At 43.7% G+C, this 25,170-nt stretch overlaps 2 protein-coding genes across 2 annotated transcripts; one reads left to right on the top strand and one right to left on the bottom strand.

Annotated features, from left to right (window-relative positions):
* Positions 1 to 53: 53 nt before the first annotated feature.
* Positions 54 to 2,690, top strand: LOC135071864 (uncharacterized). Its single transcript, XM_063965710.1, has 3 exons — positions 54 to 308; positions 1,303 to 1,488; positions 2,383 to 2,690. Exons 2-3 carry the CDS (start codon positions 1,306 to 1,308, stop codon positions 2,539 to 2,541), a joined length of 342 nt encoding a protein of 113 aa, XP_063821780.1. The 5' UTR covers positions 54 to 308; positions 1,303 to 1,305; the 3' UTR covers positions 2,542 to 2,690.
* On the bottom strand, positions 2,676 to 25,170 carry LOC135072131 (nipped-B protein). The gene is given in 29 exon segments (XM_063966084.1): positions 2,676 to 3,372; positions 4,498 to 4,672; positions 6,211 to 6,404; positions 6,679 to 6,825; positions 7,097 to 7,220; positions 7,308 to 7,504; positions 8,381 to 8,571; positions 10,357 to 10,621; positions 11,279 to 11,433; positions 11,980 to 12,214; positions 12,639 to 12,977; positions 13,216 to 13,536; positions 13,818 to 14,558; positions 14,783 to 14,875; positions 15,556 to 15,687; positions 15,732 to 15,851; positions 15,896 to 16,390; positions 16,908 to 17,126; positions 17,494 to 17,730; positions 19,318 to 20,429; positions 20,613 to 20,850; positions 20,935 to 21,122; positions 21,222 to 21,383; positions 21,472 to 21,703; positions 22,038 to 22,231; positions 22,497 to 23,098; positions 23,211 to 23,379; positions 24,577 to 24,704; positions 25,069 to 25,170. Coding segments are annotated over 28 exon segments (7,458 nt in total). The 5' UTR covers positions 24,644 to 24,704; positions 25,069 to 25,170; the 3' UTR covers positions 2,676 to 3,258.

Genomic DNA, 25,170 nt, shown 5'->3' with positions numbered 1-25,170 from the left:
GATACTGTTTTTAATGTTCTATTTTTTCTGGTAATTGTCCAAGATCAGACGTCACAAAGGAAACGATTCACGCAAATCGCAGGCTTACAACGAGACTCCGAGAAAGCGATTCATGTCAGTCTAATTCTGCCTATGCAACAGTTCACTTGAGATTATAAATAAAGCTTTATGAGATTAGTAGCCAATAATAAACAGATAGCGATTTCAGCCTGCAGCTAACCAATTTGTTCAGTGAACGCGAGGCGGTTGTGTTTGTGCTGCTAATATTTATTTTCCCGGTGCGCAATTGGATTCGTTGATTTGAAGCGGTAAGTCCTCAATAATTTTGATTTCTTAATGTTACAAAATAGGAAAAATATAGGACGTACTATACGAATAATGTCTCCTATTTATATTGTGTAGGACAAAATTTAAAATTTGCACGCTGTAATTAAGTATGGCTAAATAGGCATAAGTACAATAACTTAAAAATGTAATAACACCCACTTTGTGAAACCCTATTTAGTGCAAATAAATTATATTTGAATTTGTGCCAAAAGTAATACAAATAATTGATTTTGATTAATTAAAAGAATTTTCCAATCATCAAAATCGGAACGTCACGTTTCCAATGTTCGCGATCGGTCGATGTTTTCACCAGAGCCAGATGCCGAAAAGAGAATTTCTTGTATCTTTGCCAAACAACTGATCGAATTAAAACTCCCGCTACTGCGCAGCAGTTTTTTACTTGGCTTGTAAAGCCACATTCTTAAGATTTTAATGTGATCTAAATAATCTAGTTGTTTTGTGTCTACGTCTAAAAATATCTTAATTCATAAAAACAAGACTTTGTAATACCGAATCCAAATGAACTATTCGTGCGTAACGACGGACTCTTTCTAGTCTCCTACAAAACGATTACAGAGGATTGAGAGCTGTAATCAATGCAAGCGGAGCCGCGATAAAAAATATTTAATAATAATAATTAAGGTTTTTAATAAATAACCAAATATATACATTCAGAACACCTATAAAAGAGTCGCGCGTCTGGATAAGTAACATAAGTAAGTTCCAACATAGAAAAGATAAAATTGTATCAACCATAGTTTTTTGGAATGACACTTGTCTGTTAGAGCTAATTAATCTGTTTCGGGACGTATGAAGTTTTGGGACTTTGAAGATTGTAGGCGGAAAGACTGCGATGCTAAGTCATTAGTATCAGGGACGTAGCGGGTAGTATCGTAGCGGGGACGTATGAAGTGGGAGGCCTTTGAAGACTTACTGGAATGACTGCGATGGATAAAATTTTTGTGATATTTCCAGCAAATGAGTTCGATGGAGCCTGCAGCGCTTGAGGATGAGCAGTACGTGGACGTGAGCTCGCTGCCGCTGAGGCCGCCGCAACCGCTGCTGCCTCCTGAGAAGGCAGCGCGCCGGCCCTGGCACCCCGTCATGTGGGACAGCTCTATCGAAGGCATCCCGCCGCCAGACCACACCGAGTCCGATGAGGTACGGGTACACATAATTATGTTCATATGATAAAGATGACATGAGTGATTGATGTACATACTGTGAAATCGATGACAAACAAGAAGATAATGTCATGGAATAGTGGAATTATTTACTTACCCAACATTGATGTCACAAATTATGAAACAATCGGGACGAGGAATGTCATGGAATAGTGGAAACACTTACCAACATTTTTGTTGACTTTTTATTCTTTATTCTTGATCTGCTGGCTCGAATTTTAAATGTAGAGGCTTATCCTAATCCTAACCTTACTGGTTCGATGCGGATTTGATAATCACCCTGTATAACAATAAAATATACAAATACTTACAAAAAGTGTCCAGCAGCCAATTGTCTACCTCGTGTGATTTATCTAGAATGTTTTTAAGCCATAAAGAATAGTAAATAGGACAAACATAACTTACTTTCTGGCGCTATTCCCAGTATGTCAGCGGCATGTAGTCACACCCAGTCTAACATACACATTTTTGCTTTCACTTCACCAGACACTGATACCATACCGAGTGTAGGAAATATTTCTTCCTTTTGGTATAGGCGAGAGCACTCCTTATGACCCCATATGGGCAACTTTTTTATTTTTTTTTCATTCATAAGTTCCAATGTTTCTCTAAATTAATAATAAAATGTTAAGACATGTAAAGATGTCGATACTTTTAAATATCTCGCTGCTTGTAATGTAAATCGCGTTATGATTTGATTTCACCAGCTAATCATGTATTGCAATGTCTGATATCGGAACCTAGAGAATATTATGTACCGTCTTGTAATTGTTTTTTTGTTGATACCAACAGTAAAGTGGAGTTTATGTAGTGAAATGAAATGTTCAGTCAATACATTGATAGAAAACGTTTAAAGATTTTTTTTCCACAGCCCAAGCAAGGATCCGAGTACCCACACAAGCAGCGCATCCGCAACCTGCGCCGGCTCATCGCGGACGGCAAGGTCAAGCCCACGTCGGAGACGCTCATCTTCTTCCTATGCAACAAGTTCGCCATATCCGATGAACGACAAAATAAAATATCTGTGTAAACTGGCTTTAATCGTTAACGTTTGTTATTGTATGTAATCAGATGTAACATTGTATAGTATTAATAATAACCAGCCTATGTAATCCACATTTATATTTATGTACTAATTTAAGATAGGGTAAATAGAAAAAATAATTTTGTAAAAATCTAGCCTTGTAACTTTAATTCTTTCTTAATCATAAGAAATGCAGTTTATTGCAGTACCCTCTAATGTCAACATAAATAATTCATTATTTAATTTTACATAGATCCCAGTATGTACAAAACTTTACGTGAATATCTGACAAGTCTGGCGCGCACACAAGTATCATACACGCGTTCGGCACATCGCTCTACGCTTCGATCGAATCGCGACGCTCTACGATCAAACAACGCATAACAGAAAGATAGCATTCGGAAAATTCAAAACAGAGTAGGTACATATATTTTATATTCTTCATAAAAATTATCTACACACAAGACTTTAATATAAAAACAAAATCATGTTTCTCAAATATAACTTATTTATAGAATTTAAGATCGACGAGCGCGCGTCGCGGTCGCACGGGCCGGCGCCGCCCGCTCCGCCGGCGTCGGCTCGCAATAAATAATACGCAACTCTAGCATAGAACTATCTGGGGGAAAACAAAGTGTGCCCGACGCCGGTCGCGGGTCGATCGAGCGGGTCGGAGCGGCGGAGCGGGTCCTAAGTACTGTACATGCGGGGCGGGGCCGGGCGCTACGTGGGCGGCGGCGGCGGCGGCGGCGCGTCGGCCGCGCTGGGCGCCGCGCCCGCCGGGCTCTCCTCGTCCTCCTCCTCCTCGGGGTCGAACTTCAGCATTAGCTGCTTGAACTGTGGGGAGAATGAATTAGTTAATAAAATATTATACAAGCCAGGTCTATGTCTATAAATCGGCACTTGTAATTCGATCAAAAAAGTCTATGAACATGAACAATGTCAAAATGTAGCTTATGTAGACACAACCAATATAAGAAATATAGGTCCTGGGTTAAGCAAACACGGTGGTCTGCACGTAGCGTATTTTAGCATGGAATAAACAAGACAAGAGTATCGACAGTATAACAATATCAAACTTCAATAATAACGATACGGTATTATCGAAACCGATACGTAGGTACTACTGCCTCGTCCGATATCTCTATTATCAGACGCCTAAAACGGTTCAACAGTACAGCAAAACCTTATGACCCGTATTCACAAATGATGTTTGCTAAGTGAGCAACGCTATGTGAAGTCGAACGCACAGCATTGAATAAAGCTCTGCGATTGGTTTCGTGTGTGTCACTCCGCCATTCAAGTATTGTTTATGAATAGGTTTTTAGGATCCTGTCACAGGACGTGAGACCTCATAGTAATGTTTGTGAATACGGGTGTCAGTCAGATTGCGAGCTCAGTGCTTCAACCCATAAGAATAAGCAAGTCAGTATGTAGGTTTTTTTGAGACAGGGAAGCGAGTTAATTTGTTACAACCCACACGCGATATAAGATGTACTTAAATAAATACGGTCGTTCGTCTCAGCCAAATGATGTCCACTGCTGAACAGAGGCCTCCCCCAAGGTTTTCCACAATGAACGGCCCTGCGCTGCCCGCATACAGACTCTCCCCGCGACCTTTACCAGATCGTCGGTCCACCTAGTAGGAGGCCTGCCCACGCTACGTCTTCCAGCTCGTGGTCGCCACTCGAGAACTTTCCTGCCCCAACAGCCATCGTCTCTACAAGCTATGTGCCCCGCCCACTGCCACTTGATTAAATTAAGGCTGGTTTTAGTGTCACGCGGACCGTCCGGTGCGGACCCGCTCCGCACAGCCAATCTGTATGAATTTCTAGGGAGCGTTTTAGAGTAATACGGTCCGGAGGAACCGCTCGCTCCCTAGCAGTTCATACAGATCGGCTGTGCGGAGCGATCCGCACTGACAGTCCGCGTGACACTAAAACCAGCCTAATAAATACGTACCTCTAAGTAGTCGTCGACGAGGCGGCGTCGGCCGCGCTCGTCGAGCTCGTCGTCGTCGTCGGCGTCGCGCAGCTGCGCCATGGTGGCCTTGGGCTCGAACACCGGCGCCAGCCGCCGCGACACCGCCTTCTCGTACACCTTCACGCTCTCCGACGGCGAATACTGGTTTATTTTACTGCAACAAACATTATAATGAGTTTTCTGTAAACGAAAAACTAGCAAGTGCGAATCTAAATTACACACGATTTTCCATCAGTTACTTAGCGAACAAAAAAACAAGAAAAACTAAATGCTTTGAAATCAATAAATTGTTTGTCAAAGGAGTTCGCACTTGATGACGTCATAGTCTTCATTGCCATACAAAATAATTATGTGAGCGTATAAAAATTACCGTACCGGAAAACGCAGCGTGGGTACGTCCACTCACAAAGTGGACCGACGACATCACAAAGGTAGCAGGAAAGCGCTGGACGCAGGCGTCGCTACCAACCGGGTTACATGGAAAGCACTGGGGGAGGCCTATGTTCAGCAGTGGACGTCCTATGGCTGAGATGATGATGATGATGATGATGATGATGATGTATAAAAATTATGTCAAGTGCTCTCCGGCAGCGGCTCAGCGGCGTCCCTGCTGCGTCCCGCCCTAGTGTCCCGCTAGTGCGGCGCGACACTCACGCGTCAGTGAACCCGTAGAGCTGCTTGAGGTGCTGCTTGAGCACCAGCAGCAGCAGGCAGCCGCGCGCCTGGCGCATGGCGTCCCGCAGCGGCCGCGTGCTCTCCGGCAGCGGCTCAGCGGCGTCCCTGCTGCGTCCCGCCCTAGTGTCCCGCTAGTGCGGCGCGACACTCACGCGTCAGTGAACCCGTAGAGCTGCTTGAGGTGCTGCTTGAGCACCAGCAGCAGCAGGCAGCCGCGCGCCTGGCGCATGGCGTCCCGCAGCGGCCGCGTGCTCTCCGGCAGCGGCTCAGCGGCGTCCCTGCTGCGTCCCGCCCTAGTGTCCCGCTAGTGCGGCGCGACACTCACGCGTCAGTGAACCCGTAGAGCTGCTTGAGGTGCTGCTTGAGCACCAGCAGCAGCAGGCAGCCGCGCGCCTGGCGCATGGCGTCCCGCAGCGGCCGCGTGCTCTCCGGCAGCGGCTCAGCGGCGTCCCTGCTGCGTCCCGCCCTAGTGTCCCGCTAGTGCGGCGCGACACTCACGCGTCAGTGAACCCGTAGAGCTGCTTGAGGTGCTGCTTGAGCACCAGCAGCAGCAGGCAGCCGCGCGCCTGGCGCATGGCGTCCCGCAGCGGCCGCGTGCTCTCCGGCAGCGGCTCAGCGGCGTCCCTGCTGCGTCCCGCCCTAGTGTCCCGCTAGTGCGGCGCGACACTCACGCGTCAGTGAACCCGTAGAGCTGCTTGAGGTGCTGCTTGAGCACCAGCAGCAGCAGGCAGCCGCGCGCCTGGCGCATGGCGTCCCGCAGCGGCCGCGTGCTCTCCGGCAGCGGCTCAGCGGCGTCCCTGCTGCGTCCCGCCCTAGTGTCCCGCTAGTGCGGCGCGACACTCACGCGTCAGTGAACCCGTAGAGCTGCTTGAGGTGCTGCTTGAGCACCAGCAGCAGCAGGCAGCCGCGCGCCTGGCGCATGGCGTCCCGCAGCGGCCGCGTGCTCTCCGGCAGCGGCTCAGCGGCGTCCCTGCTGCGTCCCGCCCTAGTGTCCCGCTAGTGCGGCGCGACACTCACGCGTCAGTGAACCCGTAGAGCTGCTTGAGGTGCTGCTTGAGCACCAGCAGCAGCAGGCAGCCGCGCGCCTGGCGCATGGCGTCCCGCAGCGGCCGCGTGCTCTCCGGCAGTCGGCTCATCAGCGTCTCGGCTTCTTCTTCGTCTTCTTCCTCGTCTAGTGGCTCCCTCTCTTCTGTGTTTGTTTTTATTAAGCCCTGAAAAAAGATGAGCAGCAATGAAATCTTGAGATCACCAAACCAAGGTTGAGATTTCTGTAACACATGCCATGGGACACGTGTCCAAGGAATACAGGGAACTTTTTTTTTAGTTGAATAGGAACGACCGCGGTATGCGAGCGCACATTTAGAGAGTAGCTTTTCTTCGACAGTTAGTTTAAGAGAGATCTTGGATCAAACGTAAAAATCGACTAAGTTATCTACTATTGAAAGAAAATGAACAATTTATTAAGCTATTGGGTTAAAATCTTACCTCACGAAAAAGCTGCAGTAGATTTGATCCTGATGTTGAGATGATTATATCGATGTGATGTATTATAAACAAGGGTTCGTCTTGGACTTGATATGGAAAGTAACTAAGGTTATCGGCCAGGTACAACATTTGATCCAGGGGGGCAGTCTGAAATATTCGCAAAATTATTATTTTATGTAAAAAGGACGACTAAATCCTACTAATATTATAAAGGTGAAAGATGTTTGTTACTCTTTTACGCATAAACTACAGAACGGATTTGGTTGAAACTTTACAGTACATATTATTATTTGTAACCCAGAATAACATATAGGCTATAATTTATGCGAATCTGTGGCACTAAATTTCACGCGGGTGAAACCGCGAGCAAAAGCTAGTGCCAATATAAATCTACATACTTCAGTTTAGAAAAACTTACGGAAACATCGTCGAATTGTTTCAATAACGACAATACTAATGCTCTCCTTTGAGGTCGCGTATTCCGCAGTAATGAATATAGAAAACCATTCAACGCAGAAGGCAAATCATCTTGCTCTTTTTTCCTGCAAAAAAAGAACTCGTGAGTATGACATCCTCATGTGATAAATTATATCAAACACAATTTTCAAATTTCAAAATATAGTACATACCTAAATCCTCGAATAACAACGTTTTTCTTATTCGTTTGTAGAATTTTCTGCAATTGATATGATAATTTGATACCCAGCTGCGCTTTCATGTGAATAAACCCAGGATATTTCTTATCTATATCTTGAAGATTCTTATCTGCCGTGTGTGACACGGTAACTTCTATGTCTGTACTCATACATATTAAATATGGAACAATCTGAAAGAAATACAACAATATTAATTTAAATGTCACTTTAAACCCACACTGAAATGGTAGCGCTGCGGCAATACACGGGTCGCGCGAGTCCCCGCCCGGAGCCACGATAGCCGAATGGTGAAGGGGTCGGACTGGCCGACTCGTGATCCGGGGAACGCGGGTTCGGTCCCCGCCGCCGCTCGACTATTGTGGTGAGCTCACTCGTGACACAAGCATATTTAGCTTAGTACGAGGGGCTAACGGGAGTATTAGTAATTTGTGTAATAACAAATTACTAATAATCTTTAAAAAAAAAAAAAAATCAAGTGAATACAGTTTTTCAATAAAACTAGTGCAGGCGTTTTCGTTCAACCGTATCTCATCATGCATCATTATGTCGCCAACACCTTGTACCTTGTGATGATACCAGATGTAATAATTTGTTCAAATAAACTTTTATTTATTTATATCTTTTGATATCGAACATAAAAGTTTACATACATTAAAAATGTTAACTTGCTTGTCGTTAAAAACGCTCCCCGCGTCACTACTGGCACTGCCTTTCAGTGTGAACTTTTCTTTTTTTTTCTTTTCTATTATTCTAACTGAACCTAAAAGTTCTCGATGATGAACAGAGATTTTTTTGCTACAATGGGCAAACTCCTGTCGAGTCGCACCGTGATAAAATCTTATCGATAGACGAAAAATGTATGAGCTTGTCACGTAAAATCAATAAATGTCTCGATAAAAGTTTTCGCGGCACGCATCCTAAGCCTACTAGACTGCACTCAGATGAAAAATGGTGATCAGGCCGCAAGTGGAAGCTTATGTTTTTTTTAACCGACTTTAACAAAAGGAGGAAGTTCTCAATTTGGTTGGTTTTTTTCCTTTGCTTACCTGTACAGGGTGCACCAAGCCTTGAGCCAGAACTAGCTGCACGACCTTCATGGCGCTGGAGCGCACCACGGTGCTGTTGTGCAGGAACGAGCCCAGGATCTCCTTCAGGTACAGCTGGATCACCGTCGACGCCATGCCCGACGACACGTCGCCCATCTCTTTGAGGTTCTCGTGCTTCGATCGCTTTGACCCTATGAAGATTTAAAAACATGTTTTATACAGGGTGTTACTTTGCATTCTTGCCATATTTACAGAGGTTACTATATTACTGATACTGAACACAAATCCGTAAAAAAATAAAGCCCGAAAAATTTTTTTTTTTATCTTGAGTATTTTATTTTATCGACAATCTGTTAAACACACCACTAATTATCGTAACGCATGCACATCACTTGTTGGCGATGGCGATGGAGACTTTTTTACTTTTTATTGTATTTTTAAATATCTATTGCAATCTATTGTCTTTAAAATGTCTTTTTGACACTTGTAAAATACTGAGAAATCCATCAATCACAAATCACGTTATAAATAATACAAAAATGTCTGAAGCGTATTCAAACAACGAATAATTTAATCAAAATGGTGCTTGGAGTGTCTGCAAGACGTCTTAGACGAAATGCTTGATGACGTACCCTTAGCGTTACACCAAATGCTCTACTACCAGCAGGATGGTGCTCCCCCACAATAAGGACGTCAAGTGCGCGAATAATACGTTTGGTGAACAGTGGATTGGACGAGGGGTCCAGTAGCTTGGCCACCACTATCCTCGGACCTGACACCAATGGATTTTTGGAGTGACTTGAAACGACTGGTATGCGCAGAAGAGATAAACAGTGTTAAACGCGTTACACGAAAGGATTGTTTTAGTGAAACTGTGAGACAAAACGTTTATGTGTTGCGAAAACTAAAGCGAAAAACCTACGCTTCGCAGTGCTAGACTGTGCCTTGATCAGATGATCAGAATCGGAGGCCACTTTGAACACTTGCTTCGCAGTATGTAAGTAAACTTTGTAAGTAGGAACTTTTTAATAAATAATTAATTGTGAATAAGGTGATTTCATTTCATACTTAATTTATTAATTTGTAAAAATAGGGTACAATGTTATAAATTAATTAAAACCCTAATAATTAAGTATTACGTATTTTTGACGGTCCTAAGCCCGTAAAGTAGAAAGGGAAATCTGAAATCAACTGAAGAGTATTTTAAAATAATTATTATGACTGGATAAAAAGGCTGGTACCCAGAGCCATAAATCAACAGATTATTAAGAACTAGGCCACGCCCACTAGGTTTATTTCACTTGTACCTGTAGAACGTGCGAGACAAAATTGGTTTATTCCAATTTGTACTGAAAAACCAAATTGACTAAAATCTTAGTGTACTTTCTTTATGGGAGTCTCTTGTTTATCTTAAAATTATTTAAGATAAACAAGAGACTCCCATAAAGAAAGTTACCTATTAAGGTATTGTTCCCTACTTTTATCTCTGTGAATATGGCAAGAATGCAAAGTAACACGGTGTATGTTAACGTGAAATTGTGAGCTTCGTCAGTTTATAATATAACGCGTGAGATTGAAAACTAACAGTGAATTAGGTTAGATTGTACGTCAGATTATTAATCTGACGGAATTCACAAATTTTACATGCCGTTTTTGTGTAGCAAAACTTAATGGTAATACTTCCGCGGGCGCATGAGCGCGGAAACTAATCTCACGCGTCTGCGCCACACGCCTTTTTATTCTTCGATACAGACACCCGCCGCTGTGCAAGTTTTAGCGTACTTATAATTTACGCGAATTTAGTCGGACTCGGGGGTGCGCAATGTCATTTCGATGTCCGATGCCTTATAGGCAGTTAAAGGTAACTACGTCACTCTGTGGGCCGTAATATCTCAGAATTACCTGGTCATAAAAAAAATAAAAAGAAGAAAGATAACTACAGCTACATAACTTGTTTTTCAACTGGGTGTACTCACATTCCTTATCCTGTCGTATCATCCTCTGCTCCTCCTCCTGCAAGTACATCTCAATATTCCTCAGCACGTCGGCCTTCATCTCGATGGGCGCGAGGTCGGCCGTCAGCAGCTGATGGTAGAAGTCCTTGAGCTCCGGCCGCAGCATAAACTCGTAGTGCCGCACGCATATCGAGCCGAGCGCTTTGAGCGTGTGCGAAACGAAGTCTTCGTCTTCCAGGCTTACGAAGAACATCATTGTGGAGAACACTTGCTCTTTTATGTCGTTCTGTGGTACGGAAGGGGAGAGATGGTTTAGTCGTAACTGATGTGCGATAATATTTATTTCTTGTCTGTTTTAAAGGGGGCACATTATGGATCGAGAATGCGACTTTCGGCCATAGTGTTTTATTCCACAAGATCTATTTTTAAAAATTACATATCGATAGGCTACGTATTATTCTGTGCTTACTATGAGTTTACGTTAGGTGCACTCGCTAGCGAGAGAAGATTTTCTTCATAGTATTTTTTGAAGTAAGAACTTCTTGAATGTAGCCGTTAGGGACGCTGTACAATATGTCGTATAGCACACCTAACGTAAACTCATTAAATTTATTTGACTAAACGTTTTTCTCTAAAACTGATAAGTATCAGTTGACTGGAATTTAATTAAACAAAGTGGTCGATTCCGATGAAGAATTGACAACAAGTTTCAAAACACAAGTTTTGAAACTACTTGAGCATTGTTCTATGACTTGTTGACTATAATCTTACTCTATTAACCCGCGCACAAAGTTGCCCGTTCAGAATTTATGAGATTACGAAAATGGAAAAAAAAAGTAAGTGACTAATTTCGTGAAATACGTAATTAAAATTACAACGAAAACGACAAAATACGCTGCACCAAAATATAACGGTATGTTAGAAAAAGTGAAGACTATCGTACCGGCAGCCCCTCAATGACCCTGGCCTCGGTGAACTCGAAGTAGCGCAGCAGCAGCCCCACGATGAACAGCGCGCGGCGGAAGTGCGGCCGCGTGTGGTGCGCGCGCGTCGCGTCCGGGTTGCGCTGCCAGCTGTGCTTCCACTGTAGCAGCACCCCTGACAAAATATAGATATTCTTTTGATTTCACCGTATATTTACACCAATAGTGTAGGGTTTAGAATCGCGCTAACCGCTCACTGATGTATTTAAAGGAAACTTTCCTGAGTGACGCTGATCGCTCGGCGTCTACGCTTCATAAGCCGGATCTCCATTAGAGGCAGCTAGAGCTGCTCAAATGAAGACGCTGCCTCAACCAAGGCACGACTCGTTGCGGGGCAAATTACGTCGCCGCGGTCCGAGCTATGTACATTTTGTCGGGACGAGGCAACCGCTCGGGCCGAGGCTGCCTCTAGCTAGTGGATACGCGGCTTTACATTTCGGCTGTCAGCGCCGACTTTCGGCGTGCGTCAATGCGATTCTAAAACCAGCCTAACGACTAACGTAGCGTAGCATTTTGCCGCTGATAATACAAGTCGCTAATACTTTTGATTGGATAAACTGCTTGTAGACACATGAATTACATATCTATCTATGCTCTTAATTAGTTTCAACAACTCAATCAGTTTCTGCATACAAATAACGAGTTTTTTATGTGTACTCACCGTGATATTTATTAAAAACGTCCCTAATAAGCTTGTAATTGTGCGTCAGGTTGTTGACGATGGCCGCTAACAGCGCTATACACGAGGCGATGACGAGCTGTCCGCGCTGCAGGATCAGCTTCACCGCGTCCTCCTCCAGTTGAGCGAGGAACGTCTCGCTAGGGTGCTCCATTAGCGGTACCACCAACTCGAGAGTCGACGCCACAGTCGACATTATTTGTTGCTCATATTGATTCTGGAATAACGGATGAGATTAACGCCCGTATTCACAAACGATGCTTGCTTGTGAAGCAGCAAATCGAACGCACAGCGTTGAAAAGAGCTCTGTGATTGGTTCGTGTGTGACCCTGTGCCAGTGCGTCCACGCGCACTGTGAGACCTCATTGTAAAGTTTGTGAATACGGGCGTTAGTCACATTTTTGCTTCAAAATACAGTCGACAGCAATCAAAATACCATGCATTGCATTCCTAGGAAAGATTTTTTATCTATTTCTTTATTCACAGACGTCAAAAAAGGACGTCATTTCACGCCACCCGAAGAGGTCAGGGCTACTTGAAATGACAGTTTGTTTGACTGATGACATACTCGGTGTAAAGATCAATGTTGAAAATGATGGGATGACGTCATTATTGTGGGATAAAAACAAACTTAAACTCACCTGACATTTTAAACTCAGGTACGGCTGCAAGGTTAACGCGTGATTAACTAGCAATTGAGGCCTAATTTTTGCAAATAAATGTAGAGTTGAAAGGCACGCTAATATGCGTTGAGATGACGCAGATCCTGAAACAAAAAATGGGTTGGTTTATAGATTCATATACAGCTTAATTAATAACATTCTCATTTTATATTCCTTACCCTCAACACTCGATTCTTCTAGCTGTAGTAAATTTTCGATCAAGCAGTCCACAATTTGTTGACACGCGACCAAAAGTGACTTTGGAGGTTGATAAATAATTTTTGTTGAATCTTCCTTGTCTTCTTTTGGCTTGAATAACTGAAAAGTCAAGTCAAGGCTAACTATAATTTCATCCCATTTGCATTGTCACAACCCTAGAAGAATATGAAATAATACTTATTTCTGAGATTAGATAAACATTTTGATACTACAGTAAACATTAAGATGAAATATTTCTAAATAAAATAAATCAGGCAGGTAAGATTATCTTATTTTGGGTAAAATATAAACGTAATATAAACTGGGTACCCTCATTCTTGACTTATTTGATACTCACGCTCGTCAATAACTGCTGGAACCACTCGAGGCCCATATCCCTTGAGGATATGACGACGTCTGTGATGTTGAGGACTTTCCTGGTCAGCGGATCAGCGGTGGCCGCGGTCATATCGAGCGCGCCGAGCCGTGTCGAGTTAGCGCACGGACTGAACCACATGTTTTGAAACACCTCCATCACTAACTTCCTAATGCCCTCCTCATCATTCACTCGCCTGATCATCTTCACGCAGATTTCAGGTATTTTCGGAAACTCGGGGCACTCTATACAAATGTCTTTGAGGATTTTTATCACACGTTTCCGAACAGACACACCCGTATCCTGCGAAACAAGGTTTTTTTTGGATGATTTTCGATCTAAATTAGATCACTTTTTAATATCAGTCGTATTTCCGACCAGTTGTGGTGTCTTCAAAGTTTAGCACGAATTAAATTACCTACATATAGAAAAAAGTTATGTTATGATAAATTACCTAAATATAGAAAGAAGTTATGTTATGATTCTTTTCAATAGTTCTAGTGTAGGTAAATATTGGATAAGGGCTACATTAAAATTTTTGTTATTGTTATTATTTTAACACGATTAAAAGTTTAGTAACTTACAAGAATTCTATTTGAGAGCATTCCATAATACTTGTCAATGAGATCGGGGCGGCTGAGGACGAACTTGCCCACGAGGTCGACGGCCGCTTCGCGCACGGCGGTGGACTGGTCGAGGAACGAGCGGTTGACGCCGATCTGCATGTCCGGCCTCGCCAGCACCGCCGGGTCCGCTTCCACAATCATCGCTAAACATTTCATAGCTTTAGTCCGAATCGCTATCGTATTCTCGCACAATATCACTAGAATCTTTCGCAGATATCTATCGAAACTTTGCGAAAAAGACCTCTTCGAGGCGAGATATTGAGATATTAACTCGGCACCACCGTAGTCTATGTACGACTGCATCACTTGTACTTGAGTGCCGCCTTGATATCGGAACGGTCGAATCTTCTCCAGAAAGAAATGCTTCCGCCTCTCGTTGGTCTTGAACTTCTCCGCCGATATAACCGCGCTTATAGTTTGTTTCTTCTCCTTGGTTTCTTTGTCGCTGTCGTCGTCGGGTTCAGATTCTTCCTCGCTGCTTTCGTCTTTGTAGCGCTTTTTAGATTTGTTTTTCGGCCTTTTAGTAGGAGACGAACTTTTAGGTTGCACAACCATGTCTCTGTACCACTGGGTGATGTAGAAATGTCGCGCACAATTCCATGCCTGGTCCTTTTGTCCGTTGATGGCGAGGTAATCAAGTAAGACTCGTTGTAAAAATTCCGTTCTTTCTTCGTCTTCATCGAGTCCTGACGTAATACCCTGCAACAAGAGTAAAATATGAATAACTAGTGCCAATAAAATAATCGACAACTGTTTTTTAAAAATCCTGAATTATGATTGTTCCAGTGTTCTTCTTCGTGGTTCGATTAAATACAGATAATAAGAATCAGCTCCCTTAAAGCCTAAAACATACCTAACCGAACAACCTACTGCGTTTTCTTTGGCGAAGGATCTATGTTAACAAACTTTAATATTTTGCTTACCGAACGGGCGGCAGCTAGGGCAGAATAGTCTTGTGACCACGCATCGCCGGCGCGCGAAGCGTCCAACGACCGCCTACCAGATGTAGGAATGATCTAACAAGGGGAACCAATAATTAAAGGCCGCCAAGTTTTATTTAGAGGTAGGTTCAGCCATTATTTGCATTGATATATCTGTGACATCATGCTACTAATTAAATACTAATACAGTCGCAGGTGGTTAACCGTCTCCTCATAGAGGTTGACCGCTGCACGCTCAACAAGAGTCGTTGGGAGTGCTCGAGTGCATCGCCTGTGCCAGTAGGGGAGGAAATACGATTCACATACAGATAGTTTAGGTCGGGATTAATAATGCCACTGACACGTAATTTTTGGGCACAAAGCTCTAGAACTAGTTGCTGGGATAGAAAAGTTTTAGAATGGCGTCCACGCAACACTGGGAGAGTAGTGTAGGCCTCTCCTATTAGCTGATGAACTGATGAAGATGGCGATATGCCGCGGCTAATGAAGCATCTGGATGCAGGCAGCACAAAATACTTGGAGAAGTTTTTGTCCAGCTGTAGAGTGCAGCCGTCTTCAAGCTGAGAGGAAGGTGTCAATCGCACGCAAATTACCTGCATCTGGTTGCCGTCCTTCTCCTCCTCGGCGCGGATGTCGCGCACGACGGCGTCCAAGGTGGCGAGCTTGGCGCGCGAGTGCACGCTGTCGCGCCGCAGCGTTATGCAGTGGACTACTGGTCCTGTCTCCTGCGCCATAAGGTGCAGAGTGCAAGTTACCTGCGTCTGGTTGCCGTCCTTCTCCTCCTCGGCGCGGATGTCGCGCACGACGGCGTCCATGGTGGCGAGCTTGGCGCGCGAGTGCACGCTGTCGCGCCGCAGCGTTGTGTAGTGGACTACTGGTCCTGGCTCCTGCACCATAAGGTGCAGAGTGCAAGTTACCTGCGTCTGGTTGCCGTCCTTTTCTCCTCCTCGGCGCGGATGTCGCGCACGACGGCGTCCATGGTGGCGAGCTTGGCGCGCGAGTGCACGCTGTCGCGCCGCAGCGTTGTGTAGTGGACTACTGGTCCTGGCTCCTGCACCATAAGGTGCAGAGTGCAAGTTACCTGCGTCTGGTTGCCGTCCTTTTCTCCTCCTCGGCGCGGATGTCGCGCACGACGGCGTCCATGGTGGCGAGCTTGGCGCGCGAGTGCACGCTGTCGCGCCGCAGCGTTATGTAGTGGACTACTGGTCCTGTCTCCTGCGCCATAAGGCGCAGAGTGCAAGTTACCTGCGTCTGGTTGCCGTCCTTCTCCTCCTCGGCGCGGATGTCGCGCACGACGGCGTCCATGGTGGCGAGCTTGGCGCGCGAGTGCACGCTGTCGCGCCGCAGCGTTATGTAGTGGACTACTGGTCCTGTCTCCTGCGCCATAAGGTGCAGACTGCAAGTTACCTGCGTCTGGTTGCCGTCCTTCTCCTCCTCGGCGCGGATGTCGCGCACGACGGCGTCCATGGTGGCGAGCTTGGCGCGCGAGTGCACGCTGTCGCGCCGCAGCCGCGCCGCCACCAGCCCCAGGTACTCAAGTGACGCTACGCGCACCGGCATCTCCATGGATTTGTCCGACATGTATTTCACCTGAGAAAAGATGTTTTGTTATTTCAAATAGTAGTTTAGTTAGTTCATACAGCGCTGGTGTTTCATACAGCGCTGGTGTACTGTCAGCCACCGTGCGCCGCTCGTGGTGGTGGCGCACACATGTCTCGTGCGCCGAAAGCATGCATTATTCCCTTAAAGGCTGGATGGGGTCCGCTCCATAGCGAGCCATAGGCCTGGGATGGAACCGCGGATAAATTATTCGCAATGCCGTCTCAATAAACTCCAGCGGATAGTCGGGTTTTAGTGCCGCTGGAAAATGTGGCTCTGTTCTATATTAGCACATTTTTCTTTTCAATACGGCGGCAAAATGGCCGCTGGCTTTGCTGCGACTGCCAAACACAAAGCCGGCGGCCATGCCTTTGCTGCTGGACTGCGTGGATTCACCATAAAATGGGGATGGAAATGATCAATTTCACATAGACACTTCCATTTGTTAACCGACTACTTACATAGAAGGGTTTGGGATTGTTGGATAATTAAAACTTATATTACTTACTAGCATAGTTCCAAGAAGGCTGAGCAGCAACTCAGTAGCGGGCCATTCTGGTTTGTTGACGGTGGTGAGCAGATCGTGCACGAAGTTCTCGAACAGGGGCCGGAAGTCCACCTCCTCGGAGCGGCTGCGGCACTTGTTGAGGAACGACGTCAGGAACGTGCCGCCCACACTGATCGCCGCTTCATACTTCGAAATTATGAGTAGATCTTTGTCGACGTGCTGGAAAAATACGACGATTTGAACAACAAAGCATCATTGATTCTATGTCATGATAGACAATTTAGTATAAAAAAGAAATCAATTTAAGTACTTATTTACTGTTAACATAAAAAATCGAAATGCCAATAGGCAACCTTATTATGACCAATGGGCGGCTGTCTAATGTTAGGTTACGAATGACATTGATAAGTAAGGACGCCAGAGTACCGTCGCGCGCGCATATTATTATGGTCTATAGTATTTTGTTGAAAAATAACTATGGAAATGTAAGTGCAAGTTAAGAATCCAGCATTTTATTTATGAAATTAGATATTAATATTGTAAAGTTTGTCAAACCAGAAATTAATAATAAACACAAGGCACTTACTTTCTTGCTCTCAGATTCAGGATGTTCCTTATCTTTATCCTGAGACTTGCACATGGACTCCGGCAGGGTGACGACACACTGCACCAGCTGCAGTACGAGAGCCGTGAGCATTTGTATGTGTTGATCTGAACTCAACTGGAATGATCGTAAGTTGTGCTTCGAGCTAGGTATACGAGCTATCGACGCCAGTATGTCTTCTAACAAAAGCCGTCGGTGTTGCTCGTATTTGGTGAATATCTGTAACAAAATGTTGTTATCAAATAACTGAAAAATGCCAACATCATCATCATCATGATAAAAGGGGAGTAATGGTCATACTACTCTGCCGGTTTCCGCATGACCGGAAGTGTGGAGAAGCCATTTCGTATTCCTAAGAACGCGTTACGGCATATAAGTCGCGAACGATACATTTTACAAAAAAAAAGTTTAAATAAACAAAAAAGGTAATTTTATTTTACACAAAAAAGGTCTCTTTACATTTTTGTCCAAAGAAAGGAAAAAAAAGAAACCAAAGAATCTTTTTCGGTCAGATTAAGAGAACCCACCAACATTTTTGTCAGATTAAAAAAATATGCTTTCAGGATACCGAGATAAACCTCCCCTATGAAAATCTGACGCGCTCGAGTATTTCAAAAAAACTTTTTTTTTTTGCATTTTCAAAAATTCATCGTAACTTATCGTCACGCCGAAATCGTCAGTTTTTTTAAAGGGAGCTTCCTTTGGGCCTACTTAACACCCCTTCCGAAAATCTGACGCGCTCAAGTAATTTTTTTTTTTCATTTTTGACTACTTTATATGCCTACCCCCACCACGCAAACCGGCAGATTAGTATACCGTTGTTATCAGAGGTACTCGGGGCATACGTAGTATGAATATCTGACGCGCTCGAGAATGCCCAAGTAACTGTTTTTTTTAACATTTTTGAAAAACCGTACACGCTAAACCCACCGCTAAAATGGTTTTTGCCATACGAGCTTTTCTTTTCGAAATTATTTTATCTTTCGATTTTGATAGGTCTCGACGGCGCCGTTGAATTACGCCATTTAGCTACCTCGCCTCCCTAACTATGTTGATTGTTGTGGGATTGTAATCTGTTAACTCATAAAAATACATGACGCATGTCTGCCTTGCTCTGCTTTGACCCTTAATAAATGATAAGAGGCAGACAGAATGCACTCGTTTACTAGCTTATTTTGTATTTACCAAGTCGTTTTCACTGGAGCTATGTTGAGCGAGTCTAGCTCGGCCAGCAGCGTGACGCACTCTTGGGCATGTGTATAAGCTCGCGCACCGAGCAGCTCAGACTCACCGTAGTGACGAGCTTGAGCGCCGACAGCTGCAGCTCGCTGACGTTCTCCACGAAGAACGGCGACACGCGCCCACTGTAGACGCGTGCAGCACCGTGGTGTCGGTGAGGTGGTGCGCCGCCAGTAGCTCGGCTAGTAACGTGACGCATTCGTACATTACGTAGCACAAACTCACCGTAGTGACGAGTTTCAGCGCCGACAGCTGCAGCTCGCTGACGTTCTCCACGAAGAACGGCGACACGCCCACTGTAGACGCGTGCAGCACCGTGGTGTCGGTGAGGTGGTGCGCCGCCAGTAGCTCGGCTAGCAGCGTGACGCACTCATACACTACGTAGCACAAACTCACCGTAGTGACGAGTTTCAGCGCCGACAGCTGCAGCTCGCTGACGTTCTCCACGAAGAACGGCGACACGCCCACTGTAGACGCGTGCAGCACCGTAGTGTCGGTGAAGTGATGCGCCGCCAGTATCTCGGCTAGTAGCGTGACGCACTCGTACACTACGTAGCACAAACTCACCGTAGTGACGAGCTTCAGCGCCGACAGCTGCAGCTCGCTGACGTTCTCCACGAAGAACGGCGACACGCCCACTGTAGACGCGTGCAGCACCGTGGTGTCGGTGAGGTGGTGCGCCGCCAGCAGCTCAGCTAGTAGCGTGACGCACTCGTACACTTCGTAGCACAAACTCACCGTAGTGACGAGTTTCAGCGCCGACAGCTGCAGCTCGCTGACGTTCTCCACGAAGAACGGCGACACGCCCACTGTAGACGCGTGCAGCACCGTGGTGTCGGTGAGGTGGTGCGCCGCCAGCAGCTCAGCTAGTAGCGTGACGCACTCGTACACTTCGTAGCACAAACTCACCGTAGTGACGAGTTTCAGCGCCGACAGCTGCAGCTCGCTGACGTTCTCCACGAAGAACGGCGACACGCCCACTGTAGACGCGTGCAGCACCGTAGTGTCGGTGAAGTGATGCGCCGCCAGTATCTCGGCTAGTAGCGTGACGCACTCGTACACTACGTAGCACAAACTCACCGTAGTGACGAGCTTCAGCGCCGACAGCTGCAGCTCGCTGACGTTCTCCACGAAGAACGGCGACACGCCCACTGTAGACGCGTGCAGCACCGTGGTGTCGGTGAGGTGGTGCGCCGCCAGCAGCTCAGCTAGTAGCGTGACGCACTCGTACACTTCGTAGCACAAACTCACCGTAGTGACGAGTTTCAGCGCCGACAGCTGCAGCTCGCTGACGTTCTCCACGAAGAACGGCGACACGCCCACTGTAGACGCGTGCAGCACCGTGGTGTCGGTGAGGTGGTGCGCCGCCAGCAGCTCAGCTAGTAGCGTGACGCACTCGTACACTTCGTAGCACAAACTCACCGTAGTGACGAGTTTCAGCGCCGACAGCTGCAGCTCGCTGACGTTCTCCACGAAGAACGGCGACACGCCCACTGTAGACGCGTGCAGCACCGTAGTGTCGGTGAGGTGATGCGCCGCCAGTAGCTCAGCCAACAACGTCACGCACTCGTGCGCGTGAGTGTACAACTCGCGAACCGCGCGCGTGGAGCCGCCGCCGCCGCCGCCGCCGCGCCGCGTCGCGTTGCCCGCGCCCCCGCCCCGCCTCTTCCGACCGTCCACTGCAAGCGCGAATGGTTGAATTACATAAATAAAAGAAGGAGAAACAAATGAGGAGCGTTTTTCATGGTGCTTTTGTTTTAAGAAATGTAGAAACCTTTCAACCACTGTATCAAATGGCATCAAAATTAATTTAAGCTACAAAAATAGGAAAAATCGAATTGAACAAGATTGTTAAAACTTACCTTTCTTTTTGGAGGTGGTCTGGATGCTATATACAGGATCGTACACACAGTATATTGTGTTATTGAGTTGAAATTTAATGAACATAATGATTCTATCTATAACATCTTCTAGAAAAACGCGCTTAGGCATACTCGGTGAGGTCATTATGTATAAAGAAGTCAGACACGCGTCCGATGCGCACATAACTCTCTCTTGAGCTGATTCTATCCATATTTGTCGCATCTCTTCACTGTCATCCTGTGGAATATAATTTTATTTAGAAAAAAATAATTTAATGAATACAACAGAGTTAAATAATATTTTCGATGGAACAAAACTTACCGGATCGCCAACTAACGACATTTTTTCCGCAGCTCTAATATTCTTCTCCAATATATTCAGTAAGCGAACTAATCTGTCTGAAGGAATTGCTTCCATAGCACCAAGATTCTTTAGTTTAGCTGCCTCAGAACACAGCTCTTGAAGTTGATAACGCGGTAGTAAAAGTTCTTCAGGGATATCTGTCCCTTCTGAAATAAAATTGACATTTTGTTTAATAAATTCGATAAAATTATTGAATAATAATTGATAAAATACGACATTTCTTGTAAGATTAATGCTGCACTTACCCATTTCATCAGTAATGATAACGTCATCGTCAATAGTTTCAAATACTGTTTCGATTAATTTATTAAAACGCTGATACGTATTTGTCTCCATTAATTCGTCAACAGATAACATTTCTAGTACAGGTACTAATCTTCTTTCGACTTTACGCAATTTTGGGCGAACTGTAATAAACATTTTATTGTCAATATTTATTGTGTTATAATTTATAGGAAATTCCAGTTCATTGATTTATAACTCAAATACACTTACCAATAGCAGCTTCAGCTTCTTCTTTCTTACTGGCTTCTTCGTGTTTTCTTTTCACTGCTTCCCAATTTTTTTCTCTAGCTATATCTATTGCTTCTCTCTCTTTGTCTACAGTGGGTGTTGCACTGCTCGATTTAGCTTTTAGTGGCGCATTATCATCAGAGTCCGACTCGAGTGTACTATTTTTACGAGTTCTCTCATCACTAGGTGGTTCATGCTTCTTCAAAAGTCCCTCCTAGATAGAAAAATAAAATAAAATGTAAAGAATTCAAGCTCCCATCGCACTCTGCTCCAAAAATACTAGAGGCCATCAAAGAGAGGTTTTGAACATTTTGACTTTGGAAATAAATGGATCAATCACTAAACAGTTCACTACAGACACTATTAACCAATTAGTTGCCAATTATTGTTATTGTTTCGAGAACCCACACAGGCATAAAACGCGAGATGTCATAGGTTGGGGAAAATACAAAAGTTTACAAAACATTTCAAAAGTTCACGAAAAGTATTATTAATTGATTGGTGTTGACTACCCAACTATGTCCATAGAGACAAAAGAAATAACTCACCGAAAGCCTTCCAATCTTGACCACAGGGTATCTGTTGTTGGCGCCGGTGCTCTTGTTAGGCTCCTGCTTGTCGGGCTGCGCGGGCGGCGCGTAGGGCGCGCCCATCGACGGCTGCGGCACGTGCGGCTCTTGCCGCAGCGGCGACGGAGCCACGCTCGCCTGCGCCGGCGACTGACCGGTGACCACGTTCCCATCTGGTTTGAAATTGGAAAATAAGTTGATGATTTTTCTCATAGGTGTGAAAACTATACTAGTTCTGAATGTTGTATTTCCATTTTAAGCTCAATAAATATTATACATTGTGTTGTTTTAGATGCATTTTAAATTTATCATTTGCATGTTTATATCTTTACTGTGTAATGCTGTTTAAAAACATTGCAAAAATTACAGTAATGTAACTTTTTAAGGTGTATTTATGATACAAGATTTTAATTGGCATCAATAGAAATAAAAAAGTACCTTGCTCAAAAGGCTTCTCTTGGGATTGCATGTGCAGTCTTTGTTGATCAGGTTGATTTCCAGGCGACATAGAAAGAGGATCTTTATCTTCGTTCAAATTTGTCCCAAAATTCCTGGAGTCCTGTGTTAGACTATTATAGAATCCACCATTTTGTGAATTAGGGGTCATGGTGTTTGCTAATGGACTTGTGTATGTGTTGGAGGAATTCCCACTGTTCCACAAAGGAGATACATTATTCTGTTCAGTGATGTTAACTTGGTTGCCAGGTCTAGACTGAGAGGGAGGGGATCCCATATTGACATGTGGTGATGATTGACAAGGTGTTGCCAGGAGTTGCTGGTTTGGAATGGTCGGTTGGTGCACTGTAGTTCCATGTGTTGATGGACTTGAATTAACAGTGTTGTGTGAGGCATAGTTGTATGAATCAGATGGCGACATGCCATTAAATTTTGCTGCATGTAAATGGTTGTTGCCCCAATGATTTCTTTGCTGCTGATCAAACACATTAGGATTAACATTTAAGATCGCTTTCAGCAATTCTGGTGTGGATTGTTGAGGAGCAGGACTCACTGCATTTGGTATACTCTCATCTTTTAAATCACTGAAAAAAAATATGCAAAAGATTAGATCCATATCCTTGAAAATAGGAAAGCACACAGATGATTGTATATTTCTTTTAGGACATTAATATTAATTTAATGCTATATTCTTACATGTGCTGTACAGAGGTTTGCATAAGAGATTGCAAGAGCAGTGACACCAAGTTATCATCACGAGTTGCTAGCAATATTGCAGCCTCTTCAGCAACTCTTGGATGAAACAGTTGAGATTTATTATTTAACGTTGATGGCAAAGGTGTTGGAAGTGGTAACACTGGTAGAACTGAAACAAAATTGTAATTTTAATACCCATTTCACATTTAATATTGTTTCTGGCTTTAAAGGAAAAGAATAAAAGAATTACTGAATTATTTAGTCAGTAGCTTTTGCCTGTGGCTTCACATGCATAAAATTTCGTTTATCACAGATCGTCATAAATTATAGCCTATATGTTATTCTGGGTTATAAACAATAATACTGTAAAGTTTCATCAAAATCCGTTCATTAGTTTTTGCGTGAAAGAGTAACAAACATCCAGACATCCAAACTTTCTCATTTATATAATTAATATTAGTAGGATTATTGACTGGTATGTACTAGTAGATGTAAATGCAACATTATTTTATATATTTTTACACAAAGCTTTAGAAAGTGAAGTTTCAATCATGTATTTTGTATTTAATTTCTCCTTTGTATATTGTAAAAGTTTTTATTATTTAGCAAAGCCTGAACAAAGCTAATGCTAATAAAAATGTGATGTGTGACGTAGCTTCGGTATGATGATCTTTAATGTTTTCTTAGTTGAAGAACCACATAACCTCTACTCATTATCACCCGATTAATTATTTGATAAAATGACAATAAATTTACACATTCCTTAGTATTCAATCTACACTAGCAATTCACAATTTGTCTATAGTAAAAACATTGCAAATTGTTTAGATTACTATTTATAAAACTACACACCCATACTTAACTAGAATTCTAAGTTTAATGTATTAGAATTAAAATCATACAGTAAATTAGATAGGTATTGAAAAGACAAAAGAGTAGGAATGTGCATGTGCATATTTTTTATAAAATATCTTTTTAATCAGCATCAGACAATATGTCGACTTGTAATGTGGAAAAGCATGCTATTACACACATTGTTGGTGAAGTACTAGCTACTTTATGATGTTTAAAATGGTTCAAATAAGACTGCTAACTTTTTTAGTACTTTTAAGGTAATAATGTAGATGATTTACACCAAATGGTTGCTTTGGTGTCGTAGTACTGTACTCATAAGATTCATTTCTTGATTATAACTACCAGTTTGTAACACATGAAATCAGATAAGCAAACAACTTCAGATAAATATTGGTAAAATTAGGATTACAGGTTTACTAAATCTTGATATTTTGATGGAAATAATTTTAATTTATTTAATGAATTAGATTTGATTATCAATTACAATATTTGGTATTTTTAATATACTCACGGTCTGTCAAGCTGGCTACTCCTGCTAATGTTGTAATAGGGACACTTGGTATATCCCTTTCATTCATTTTGATTGTATTATATCAATAAATAACAAAAATTTATTTGTCAAATTCCGCCAAAACTCTCCTAGAAGAAAGAAAGTCTTTAGAGCAACACAGTAACAAAATAATAAGCACAGGGCAGTGCGTCGTCGACGTCGCCTGTCTACTCATGATTTACTTTCTACTTTGAAGGCACTGACCACAATCTGATAATGAATGTTAAATAATTTAGAATATGTCACTGTACACGAAAATAAGATAAATATATCAACAAAATTACGAAGATTGTTGTGGAAATGGGGCAGCCGTCAATTTGATGCTTTGTTGTGCGTTGTGCATCACAACGAAGGTCAGCGCATCCACACGACACTCCCAATGAGATAGCAAAACTGTGATATTTATTCCCAGGAGCAGATTATTTCCAGTTGAACAAATACACTTGTACTCACTTTAACATTATGTTAGATATTTCTATTTTATTTATCCAGGGCAAATCAAACATAATCCCAACATTTAGGTAATCAAGAAATTGTGACGATGTTACCACAGGT

The sequence above is a fragment of the Ostrinia nubilalis genome, chromosome 5 (genome assembly GCF_963855985.1).
Source record: "Ostrinia nubilalis chromosome 5, ilOstNubi1.1, whole genome shotgun sequence".
In the NCBI taxonomy this organism is placed as follows: domain Eukaryota; kingdom Metazoa; phylum Arthropoda; class Insecta; order Lepidoptera; family Crambidae; genus Ostrinia; species Ostrinia nubilalis.
Note: the sequence above shows the minus strand (reverse complement) of the source record. Positions and strands in the feature narration are given on the sequence as shown.

Excerpts from the sequence above, each read along its gene's own strand:
- LOC135071864 (XM_063965710.1), top strand. The coding sequence starts at position 1,306 with ATGAGTTCGATGGAGCCTGCAGCGCTTGAGGATGAGCAGTACGTGGAC. Across the intron at positions 1,489-2,382 it reads ACCACACCGAGTCCGATGAG|CCCAAGCAAGGATCCGAGTA; the intron begins GTACGGGTACAC and ends TTTTTTCCACAG.